The 11,604-nt window shown below is 46.9% G+C and overlaps 1 protein-coding gene across 1 annotated transcript in view; it reads left to right on the top strand.

Annotated features, from left to right (window-relative positions):
• Positions 1-407: 407 nt before the first annotated feature.
• Positions 408-11,604, top strand: part of NOTCH2 (notch receptor 2) — a 154,649-nt gene continuing 143,452 nt past the window's right edge. The window contains exon 1 of the mRNA XM_019655820.1: positions 408-709. Within this exon, the coding sequence (XP_019511365.1) occupies positions 637-709 (73 nt within the window). The 5' untranslated portion in view covers positions 408-636. The remainder of the gene's footprint in view (positions 710-11,604) is intronic.

Raw genomic sequence — 11,604 nt, 5'->3', positions numbered from 1 at the left:
GAGAGAGAGAGAGAGAGAGAGAGAGAGAGAGAGAGAGAGAAAGGGGAGGGGGGGCTATTCCTTGCTCACTGGAGGAGGGCTGGCTCTCCCTGCAAGTTCACGATCTCAGTACTCTTAGCGTCTGAAGTTCAGCGTCTTAACACCCACCCCCTTCAAGCAGAGGCCCGGCCGGGCAAGGCGCTCCAGCGCCGAAGGCGTTAAGGCGCGTCAGGACTCGACGCGGGTCGGGGAAGGCTGGCGAGGCTGAGGGCTCGTAGTAGATCCCTCCGCGCGCGGCCCGGGCCGGCGCTTCTTCCTGCGGGAAACCCCTGGGTGCCGAAGGCGGCGGGGCCCGGCCTGGGCGACAGGGGGCGGGGTTTGCGGTGGGAGGAGGCGGCCGAGGCGGAAGGACACACGAGACTGCACACTCGAGAAAGTTACAGCCAAACTTCGGGCGGCGGCCGAGGCGGCGGCCGGGGGACGGCTGACTGGGGGTGCAGGGAGTCGGAGGCGTTACGCCTGAGCTTCAGGGCGCCGCGCGAGGCCGTGAGCCGCAGGAGCAGGCGGAGGAGAGGAGAAAGTGGGGGCTCCTCTGGTGGGACCCCCTCTCCATGTGGATCTGCCCAGGCGGCGGCGGAGGAGGAGGCGACCGAGAAGATGCCCGCCCTGCACCCCGTTCGGCTGTGGGCGCTGCTGGCGCTCTGGCTGTGCCGCGCGGCCCCTGCGCGTGGTGAGTATCGGGCCCAGGGGTGCGGGGACACCCCGGTCCGCGCGCCGCCACCCCCGCCCGACCACCTGGGGCGACCGTCCCCCCCACACACACTTTGGTCCCACTCTGTGCTTGAGAAGGCCGGGCTCGGCCGTGGGCGCGGATGGAGGCCACTCGGTTCCTGAAAGTTTGGACATCGTGGGGGCCCCCGGAGCGCGCCCCTTGCCCCGCGCTCCCCGCCGCCGCCTGCTCCCCTCGGCCCGTGGCCCCACGCACGCCTCCTTGGCCGGAGGAAGGCCGGGCAGCGAGGCTCAGAAACTCCCTTTCTCGGGCACTGGAGTTCTAGGAGTTTGGGCAGACTTGCCCTTTTGGTTCCGCGTTTCCTGGGGTTGAAGGGGGAACCGAGGGCGGGCTGCGTGCGACAAACCCTCCGCTGGCCGCGGACCGCAGAGGAGCTGAGCGAAGGAATGCCAGGTCCTGGCGTGTGGGGATCAGGGGGCAGGGCCTCCCAGCCCAACGGCTTGCACCTTCCCAGCCAGAAGTAGCTGTGCCAAAGGGGAGGCACACAATCCGGGTGGGTGGGGTTGGTTTGGATGGGGCCAGGGTGCTGCGGTGCGCCTGAGCCTGACACTCCGAATCCACAGTCCCCATGAATCCGATGCGTTGCACTCGGGAGTCTTTGAAAGGTGGAGGCAGGAACAGCAGGAGAACCTGGTGTGGTTGCAATGCTGGGCCACAAGATTTAAAAATCTCAACTGCTGTTATTCTTTCCGAGGCGCGGAGCTCAGGCGCTGTTTCAGTCTGTGTCCAGCCCCAGGAATGTGGTGTGACGATCACCAACTCCTCCAACCTGGCAGCAGGGTTTGCTGCTCTTTTGGCAGGTTGGGGGTGGGGCCTGGGCGGGCGAGGAGAAGTGGAGACGGTAATTCCAAGTTCTGCCTTAGCAAGCAAGCCTCTTGCTGTTTGGATATGTGCAATAATCTTTCTGAACACGGCTGGACCAAGGAAAGGGAATCCAGTCATTTCTTACCCATCCCACCCACAATCTCAGATTCCAAGTTTCTTCAGGCTGTTTAGTGGGAAAATCTTGGGCTTTGGAGCTCTGTAATCCTGAGTTCAAATTCAGCTCTGCTGTATGAATGCCCCAATAAAATGGGGATGAAATTGCCCAGCTAATAGGACTAATTAAGACAATGGTGTATTACACCCATGGCAGTCAAAAGGTATTTTGGAAACAGCAGGGCTGTGTTTTATTTCTTTTCTGAACTCTCTGCTTCCAATACGATGGTAGCTTGTGTCTGTTTGTTGAGCAGAAAGGGGGCCCCTCCTTTTCCTAGCCTAATCTGAAGGAGTATTTTTACCTTGACCAAAAAACTAGTACTACATGAGCTGTGTCTCTTTACAAAGAAAAGGTTAAGAAGATGATGAGCTTCAGAAAAATTTGCTCTTTGTTCATTGTCAACAGGCCGTGGTGGACCTGCCCATCACCCATGTTTGAAAGAGAACAAGGTTATGTATCACCGGGCTGGGCTGTTCAGCATCAACCAGGTCCTTCTTGGGAAGTTCAAATTCCATACGCCTCTAGGTTCCGAAGAATTTCAGAAGCGGGCCAGGCTGTGGGATGATGCACCACAACTGTTGTCTCAGAGCATTTCACAAAGCACAGAAATGGTGTTTTTGCCTTTCCTTTTTCTTTGAGTGGAAAGCTCTAGTATATAAGTCTAGATTTAGGATAGAGAGGAGTATATATAAACAATGGGTGAGTCTGAGGGTTACAGCCCTTGGTCTACCATGAACTTGTTGTAGTAAATAACTTAATCTTCCTGGCGTGTAGGCTCCTCACCTGTGGAACAGAAATAAAGAAGTAACCTACTTGAAAGAGTTGGAGGGAATAATAGATATGATTGCAGAGATTTGCAAATTTAAGGTTTAAATGGTAAGACTGATGTCAGAAATAGAATTACTCTGACACACAGGGCTTCTCTCATTCTTGGACTTTTGTATATAGAAAGATACCCTTTTTTATACTTCTGATGAGGTATTGCTATTACTAGCTAGTTTTTAGGTGGACAAATTGAGTGTTAGTCAATTAGTTCAAATATTTAGATTTAAATATTTTGGTTTTTAGGTAGGTGTCCTTCAGGTGCTAAAACTGCTTTAGAAGAGATGAGAAAACCTGTTTTTTTGGTACACATCTTAAATCTTTTTTCAGAGCCTGGCAGTGAAGCCTTCTTGAATCTTCTTAATCTTCTACTATCATTTGTGTTTTGCCAAGGTACCAATTGTAACACACCCTTCCAAACTTCTGAGTGTTCCTGTGTTTGGCTTGTGGCCAATCGTTAATTTAAACACCACTGAGTTTCTAAGGCAAAGAGCTGTCACCCCATCTGTCTGGTTGTCTAAACAGCAATCCAAGACCACCCCTTTCTCCTTGTTTTCTTTTGCTTTGCAATGCGAAGTGACTCCCTGGTTTTACTGCCTGCTAGATAATTTGTCAGCCGCATTCTTCTCTTGCTTTTAAAAAAAACAAAAACATAAAGAGTAATTGTTTTATTTTTTTTTTAGATGGAGATGAAATTCATCTTGAAAACTATTTTTCTTTATCTCACTTGTTCTTTCTATATTATTATTCCCTTTTTTTTGGAGGGGGGAGGTAGGAAAGAGTGATTATTTCTATTCGCTCTTTTCTGTTTCCTGATGTTCTGGTTTTTAAAAATATTTACTCACATCTCCTTGGCATCTGTTAGCACCATTCCCACTCTAGTGCCTCTTCTGTAGGATTTTTGTGGCATGGAGGAGTAACTTCTGGCTCACCTGAATTGTCATGGCTGACTTCGGGACCTTTAGAAAATGTTTAAATTCAGTGGGATATGCTTGGGTGCTTCAGAGCAGCCTTACAATACATTTTAAAAATATCATACCCACAGAAATTCTGTTTTGCCCACAAAATTTGCATTTATCTCGTTCCCACTCTCTGCTGCCATTCCTAGTGGTCCTCCTCCTTGCCTTGTCCACTGTGACAGAACAGAGTATCATGTCCTGGGCGCCTCACAGCCAGCTGGGGTGACTCTTGGACTCAACACCCAGGGAGTCTGATGCTGTAGGTTTGAGCATCTGTATTTTTCAAGGTTTACAGGTGACCCTGATACAGTGACTTGGTTGGAACCCACTGACAGTTCATTACTCTGCCTTCAGGTGTGAGTATGGGGCCTTTCCTTCTTAATTTTAATGATTTCCAGAATGAGCCTAACCTTACTTAGTCAGCCATTCCAGGGTTGAGCCCTCTGTTTAACATAAAAGCTATAGAGTATAATGCCATTTCTTCATGTTTATCTGGGCACAACAGGTCCCCATTGTCTCTTTAAAAGGACTTAATGTATTTGAATAATATTATTATAAATCCTCTACCCCTTTTCTTCTCTGTTATCTCTTTTTCATATATATATATATATATATATATATATATGTATGTATATATTCTCTGTCCTTAATGATTTTAGAGTGAAAATTCTGGATGAGCATATAAGAGATTTTGCATTATTTGGATGTTGTGTTTATACTTCTTTTTTTTTTTTTTTTAAAGATTTTTATTGGGGAATTGGGGGGGATGGGAACAGTGCTGGGGAATTGGGGAAAGGGGAACAGACAAGTTGCTGTCGTTTTGTTCTTCAATCTAGTTGTGGAGGACGTTGCTTCACTGGCCCAAGTTGGCACCATCATTGCGCTCTTCTCTGGCGAGGCAGATCAGTCGCCGGCTTCTGGACGGCCGCTCACTGCGGCTGCTGGCCGCTCACGCTGGCTGCTGGCCGCTCACGCTGGCTGCTGGCCACACACGGTAGCCCATGGCAATCCACTGCCACAGGGACTGCAGCCCACGCCGTTGCCGGCGACTCACAGCAGCCCAGCTCCAGGTCGAGCTGTTGTTCAGCATCTTAGCTGTGGAGGGCAGTGTCACTGGCCCTCATATGTGGGATCCGAACCGGGGCCCTCTGGCATCCCAAGCGAGTTCTTAACCATCGCGCCACTCGGCCGGCCCCGTGTTTATACTTCTTATTTAAGTGCTTCCTTTCTTGACATCTCTATCTGATGTCACAACTTGAACATTGCATTTTTCTCCCACCCTTTCCAGATTCTCTTTCTCTCTTCTTCCCTTTCTCTGCAAATAACATGACATCAAAAGGGCTTTTCTCTCTGTATTGGTCGTCTGCCACGTGTGTAATATTTTGTAAAGATCACTGGACCAGGAGCTAGAAGACCAGAACTCCCCTCTAGAGTCTGTTACTAATCAGTCCTGTGATTTTGTGGGAGGGGTACTGTTTTTGGTCCTTTCCAGAGTCACGGAGCCAATTTACAGAGTTGAGAGGAGAACCTCTCTCTTCTGGTCCTCAGTCCAGTGCCTCGTCCCCTCGCCACGCATACCACTTCCATCTCTTGTACAAATGAGCTCATGTACACAAAACACTTAGAACGTCCTCAAGTGCTTATGGTTAATATGTGCTTTTTTTTTTTTAAGATCGAATTGACTTTATTAAGTGATTCACGAATTAGGCAGCATCCCACCTAGCAACTAGAAGGGAGCTGGGGTTGATATGTGCTTCTTGAGGGAAAAAGTTGGGTCTTTTCATTTATGTGTTTACTCTAATGCTCCCACCCATGCCCACCCTGTACCTAGCATGGGGCCTTGGCATCTGGTAGGCTGTCAATAAATATGTGTTCAACTGAACCATTACTTTTAGTTATTTTCTTATTTTGTGCTGCTGTGGAACTCCAAGACAGTTTTAAAAAGGAGTGTTTGCAAGGGTCATCGCTTACCTTAGATTTGGGGAAAAACCAAATTTTTCCCTTCCCCAGATGTTTTATTTAAACTTGCTATTTTGAACTTTTCTCCCTCACTCCCCCCCCCCATAGTTTCTTCTCTCTCTTTCTTTTTCTGATAACTTCTGCAATTCATAAAGGTCACTTTGACGTTGGAATTTAACCCCACGGGCACTGGCACCCATCCCCTGCCTCTCACTTCAGTTGCTTGTACTGCTTCCTCTCTTACTAGGCCAGCAATTTCTGTTATTTTGCCCAGAGTTGCCATATCTTATTGTAGTTTGGTCATTTTCAGAACTGTTCAAAACTTTTTAAATTAGAGTTAACTAAGTTTATGTTTGTTTAGATAATTGTTTTTCAGATCATTTTTCATCGTGAGCTGGATATTCAGCCTTATACCCGACTGAGAGAACATGTACATTTGGTAAAATGTGTCTCCCGCCCTCTCCTCAAGAAAGTTCCCTGAAAATCACTACCATCAACCAAAACTCTGAAGATGAGACTTGATGAATAAACGTCTGAGCGAGCCAGGCAGTGTGTGAGCTATGTCTGCAATACAGTTTGCTCCTTGAGGGCAGGGACTGGGTCACATGCCCCCTTGTCTGGCCGATGAAACTCATCTGGCATCTGCTCAACAGGCAGAATCAGCCAAGCGGCAGGTACTTGGTCTCAATACCTGTGACTCTGCCCTGTCCTTTCCGCCTTCCGAACACCCTGGAGGAGAGGCTGGTGGTGAGTCAGCGGCATGTCTTCAAGCTGCTTTCTCCTTGGAAGAGAAAAGATCAGTTGAAAGCTGACCCCACCTGTAGACTTTTGTGCTATCTCTTTTTCTTAATTAACGGGTAGGGGAACTTTTCCTCTTTGTAGACTTATGTATTGGCAGGCGCTTTAAAAAATTCATCTAGTCCTGCTATCCCTCCCAAGCCGGGTGTGGCCCTCTCACAGCACCCCAGTCAGGAGCTAGCCTGCCTTCTTTCTGCTTGAACAGCCCTTGTGATTGACACTCCCTGCCTTGGGAGGCAGGTTCGTTCATCTTGAGACAGCTCTAATTCTTAGAAGGGTCTTCTGTTCAGCTGTAACCTGTCTTCTTATGATGCGCCCCCATTGACATCATCTCAGGAATTTGCCTCATAGAGTCCTGAGCCCCATGTGGGTGACAGACTCCCAAAGCAGGACCCTTTGCTGCACTGACACCAGCCCATCCAGATAAGGAGCTCGACCCACCAAGGAGCATTGAAGATGGTCCAGTCTGGAGTGTTCTCCTGGAAGTTCTGAGTCAGTGGGTCTGGGATAGTGTCAGAGAATTTGTGTATTTAAGAAATCAGCTGGGTAATTGTTATAGGAGGGAAGTTTTGGAATCACTGCAGAGTGAATCTGGGGACGCTAAGGGGTTTCTTGTCATTTAGTTTTTGTTTGTTTGTTTGCTCTTTGATAGTGCTGGAAACGTGGGTTGTTTTGACTGGGTCATGTGGTCATTTTTCTGTCCTCAAAAGTGCCTGCTTCTCACTGAATGCCTAGGGCACTAGGGAGAAGGAAGCTGCTAAAGCTTCTCCGTAAGGCTAGTAAAGCTTGTTTTGTCTTAAAAAAAAAAAAATCTTTGCAAAGTCTCCAAAGTCTTAGGACTGCTGTGTGTGTGAATGCATGACTTTGGTGGCAGCCTCCTTATCCATCCCTCAGAATGTCACCTGAAATGCCAGGATACACAGGCATTCCACAGCCTGTTTTGTCCATGATGGAATTCTGTCCTCAGCCCTCCTGAGTGATGCTGCCATAGGGATGTCTGCTTTGTTAACCCATGAACAACACCTCTAATGTCAGAGATTTCCCTCAGGTGTGTTAATGTAAAGAGATATAAAGGTCGCTTGTCACACACCATCCTGTGGCTGGGGTACCTGGGTTGCTGGAGCAAAGGGAATAAACAAGGAGACTAAAGGAGAAATCAAAGACCTCTTGAGCCGAACAGAGCAGTCTGCAAGAAGGGGCCCAGAAGTGCCCCTCTGACAAAGACACTTGATGGCATTGTCCTTGATAGGAAGACGGAAGTGGCTTCAGATCTGAAAGGATGTGCCCATGGCCTCTGGCTGGGACCAACTGTGATGTTCACTGGTAGGGGAGGGAGGCTTGCTGTAGATTTGTTCTTTCTCTCCTCCCTTTAGAGGGGATAGCCACAGAAAAGACATCGTGACCTTAAGAAGAAGAGGAAAGCCAAGAAGAGGGATGCTAAAAGCCATAGGTTGGAGTGAGAAAAGCGAAGTAACTATTTTATTTTCCTTTTAAACTTTCCTGGGGAACAGTGTGTTTTTCCAGGACCCATCAGCTCCACGCTAAGTCATCACATTCTATCTACTTGTGGAGGGCGCAGCTCAGCTCCGAGTCCAGGGCTTAGTTGCTGGGGGCACAGCCCACCATCCCATGTGGGAATCGAACCAGCAACCTTGTTGTTAAGAGCATGTGCTCTAATCAACTGAGCCATCTGGCCGCTCCTGAAGTAATTATTTTATTAACTTATTTATATATGGAAATATATGTTTCTATATAATGCTGTGGAGTAGCCCTAGCCGCTGGCTCTAAGAGTTATCTTTGTAGCTGGGTTCTCAGTGGTGTGTCAGTCAGGGAGGACTGTGGTGTGTTTTCATCCTTAACGTGTGTGTTCTCCTTAGCATCAAGGGGTCCGGAGTATAGGGTATTCTGCTCTTCTAGATGTGTGGGGATCACTGACCAAGTAGAAGATAAGGTCCTGCCCCCAAGGGGCTGACATCATCGGGAGACAAGACAGACAGATGAGCACACACTTAGGAATATGAAATACAGTCATTTAGCCACTTATCTGTCCTCCCAAAAAGCAGCTTCCTGCAGTCAAGGTGACGGAGAGCCGTAGGGTGTGGGGCAGTGAGCGATAGGCCCACCAGGAAACAGCGACCCCCTCCTCACCCCTGCGGGGCTGCGCTGCTGTTCTCCTCTTTCTCTGCTGGAATTTAGAAGTATCAAAACTTGACTTGGGGAAAAGACAAAGAATCCTTTGTCTGGCGAGGGTGGAAATATGAATTTGGCGCACGTTGTGGTGTCTATTATATCTATGAGTGGGTTTGTGGCACGAGAGAGAGCTGTGTTCTCAGGCCTGCATGCCAAGCCTGATCTAGGACAAGTTAAGGTGCAAGTATCTTCGTTGGAGGAGCCAGTTCTCAGTGGCAGTAGCTGAAGGGACTTCTCGTCACAGCCAGGCGAGGACTCAGGTCACACCCAGAGTTGCTGCCTTAGGTGGCATTGATTAATCATTCTAACATCTCCCTCACCCTCTTGTGCTTGTCTTGGCAAAACCCTGTTCTACCAGCTCCTCAAAGTTTGGGCTTTATGAGATCTGATTGAGTAAACTCTTAGTGGTAGGGAGTGGTCACTTTACTGTCCCTTGCCACTGTTGAACAGCAGGGCCAGTTACCTCGGTCCAGCTCTGGTAACCTTGGCCTTCTGGCCAGGCAGTGAGGGGCCTGGGTCTGCCTTCCTGTTGGACCAAAGCACCTTCCCCGCAGGCCTTCCTAGGGCAGTTTTTGGTCTTCAGCTCAGTTCCTTTGGCAGGATATTGGCAGCTGGGCAGTGACTCTGGGTCTTTGACTACATCAGCCAAACATCATGCCAAGACACTCATTGTCTCCCAAAGACAGGGTGGATCTATGGGTGCTGCAGAACCAGTTTCTCGGGGAAGAGCAGCTCTCCCACCCTCGTATATATTTATTCATGTGAAGAAAGCGTGTGTGTATTTTGTGAGGTAAGGAAAACATGATGATAATATTTTGATTGGAGTCAGATATTGTCTCCCTAATAATATGTTGTCTTTTTAACAAATAGCATCTCTTTAAAATACAGTTTTGCTTGCTGAATCAAGCGCTCAAGAGGCTGTGGTTACATTCTACAGCATACTGTCTTGTTCAGAGGCAGGTGCTTTTTTACATTGTTGTTGGCTGCTTTTTCATCTCTTTTTTTACGCTCCTGCCTCTTTTGTGAGGAGATTCTGGAAGGCTTTTACGCCTCAAAGATGAAACAGCCTATTTTAACTAGTACCTAACAGGGAGAGGTTGCTATGTTGGCATACTTATCCAACATTTGAGGAAGAATAAAAAATACTGTTTATTCACTAATATAGTCTGTTGAGTTGTTGGATATGGATAGAAAACTAGATAGGACTCATGTGTTAACTTTTCTAAAATGTGGTAAGCTGCAAAGAAACTTGTGCTTAATTCTCTGTGTTCACATGTTTGTTTGTACACAAAGTGTCAAGATTCACTGAAGTTTGAAGATGTGTGTATTTTGATGATTCTTTTTATTATGTTTTTCTTTGCTGTGAGCATGCCTTTATTTATTTGCTAGATCTTCTTTAATGGGAAACATGGAGGACATTTACTTTCTTACAACATTTGAAAGCACTTTTTAAATCTTTATGAGGATTATTAGAGAAAAAAACAACCCTGTGAATTGTTCAAGTCTTTGGCATTATATTACTATTTAAACTACGTAACAATATATCATGGCTCCTGTGACACATACTTTCTAAAAGATTTAAGGAAAATAGTTGCAACTCAAAACAAACATTGTAACACTTTAAGGTAGGTTTACATAGCAACAGAATTATTTCTTGTGTTTACACATAATTAACTCATATTTATACTTTGTTGATTTTTCTCTGGCACCTTTACAAGATTTTCTGTGGTGGTTATTTTTAAAGTAATTATGTTTAAAAGTAGTTAGAAACGTTTGAAAAAATCAAGAGAAGTATAAGAAAAATACCCACAATCATACCACTGTTAATATTTTGGTGTACATCTTTTGGTCTTTTTTTTCTACCCTTAGTTTTAAAAAGCTGTTGGTTCATCATAATACATATACAATTTTCTGTTCTGCGTTGAATTTTAATGGTTAAATAATCTGATTAATGGGTTTGCTATGTTTTTTTTTTTAAGATTTTATTGGGGAATTGGGGGAGTGGAGCAGCGCTGGGGAATCGGGGGAAGGGAAACAGACAAGTTGCTGTCCTTTTGTTCTTCAGTCTAGTTGTGGAGGATGTTGCTTCACTGGCCCATGTTGGCACCATCATTGCGCTGTTCCCGGATGAGGCAGATCGGTCGCCGTCCTCTGGACGGCTGCTCACGGTGGCTCTTGGCAGCTCAAACCAGCTGCCGGCCGCTCACGCTGGCTGCCGGCCACACACGGTAGCTTATGGCAGCCCACTGCAGCAGCGGCTGCAGCCTACGCCCTCGCCGGCAACTCACAGCAGCCCAGCTCCAGGTTGAGCTGTTGTTCACCATCTTAGCTGTAGAGGGCAGTGTTACTGGCCCTCATGTGGGATCCGAACCGGAGCCCTGCTGCTCAGAGCTGGCGTCCCAAGCCAGCTCTTAACCAATGCGTCAATTGGCCGGCCCTGGGTTTGCTATGTTTTGATTGGTCTCCTTTGATTTGGTCTCATATTTGGTTGGCTCCATCATATACATCATATATATATATATATATATATATATATATATATATATGTATAATACACAAATATAAATGATATTGATCATATTCATACTGAAAGAAATTTCCCTCCGTAGGATTTTTCCATTAAGTTAATTTCCAGCAGAGAAATTATGTCAAAGAGAGTGATTTTAAAAAATCGGGGAACATGATAAAAAAAAAAGAAAACTGGAAAACATTAAGAGAAAATTAAAATCTCCAATAATCCTATTACCTCCAACCAAAACTCATGGTTAATATTTTGATACATTCCAGGCAGTTTTTTTCCCTGTCATTATTATAATTGGGACTTTAGTGTACATATAGTTTTTTTTTTTAAGATTTTTATTGGGGAATTGGGGGGATGGGAACAGTGCTGGGGAATTGGGGGAAGGGGAACAGACAACTTGCTGTCATTGTGCTCTTCCCGGGTGAGGCAGATCAGTCGCCGGCTTCTGGATGGCTGCTCACTGTGGCTGCTGGCTGCTCACGCTGGCTGCTGGCTACATACGGTAGCCCTTGGCAACCCACTGCAGCAGGGGCTGCAGCCTACGCAGTCGCCGGGGACTCACAGCAGCCCAGCTCCAGGTTGAGCTGTTGTTCAGCATCTTAGCTGT

Source organism: Hipposideros armiger, unplaced genomic scaffold (assembly GCF_001890085.2).
Source record: "Hipposideros armiger isolate ML-2016 unplaced genomic scaffold, ASM189008v1 scaffold_247, whole genome shotgun sequence".
Lineage (NCBI taxonomy): Eukaryota > Metazoa > Chordata > Mammalia > Chiroptera > Hipposideridae > Hipposideros > Hipposideros armiger.
Note: the sequence above shows the minus strand (reverse complement) of the source record. Positions and strands in the feature narration are given on the sequence as shown.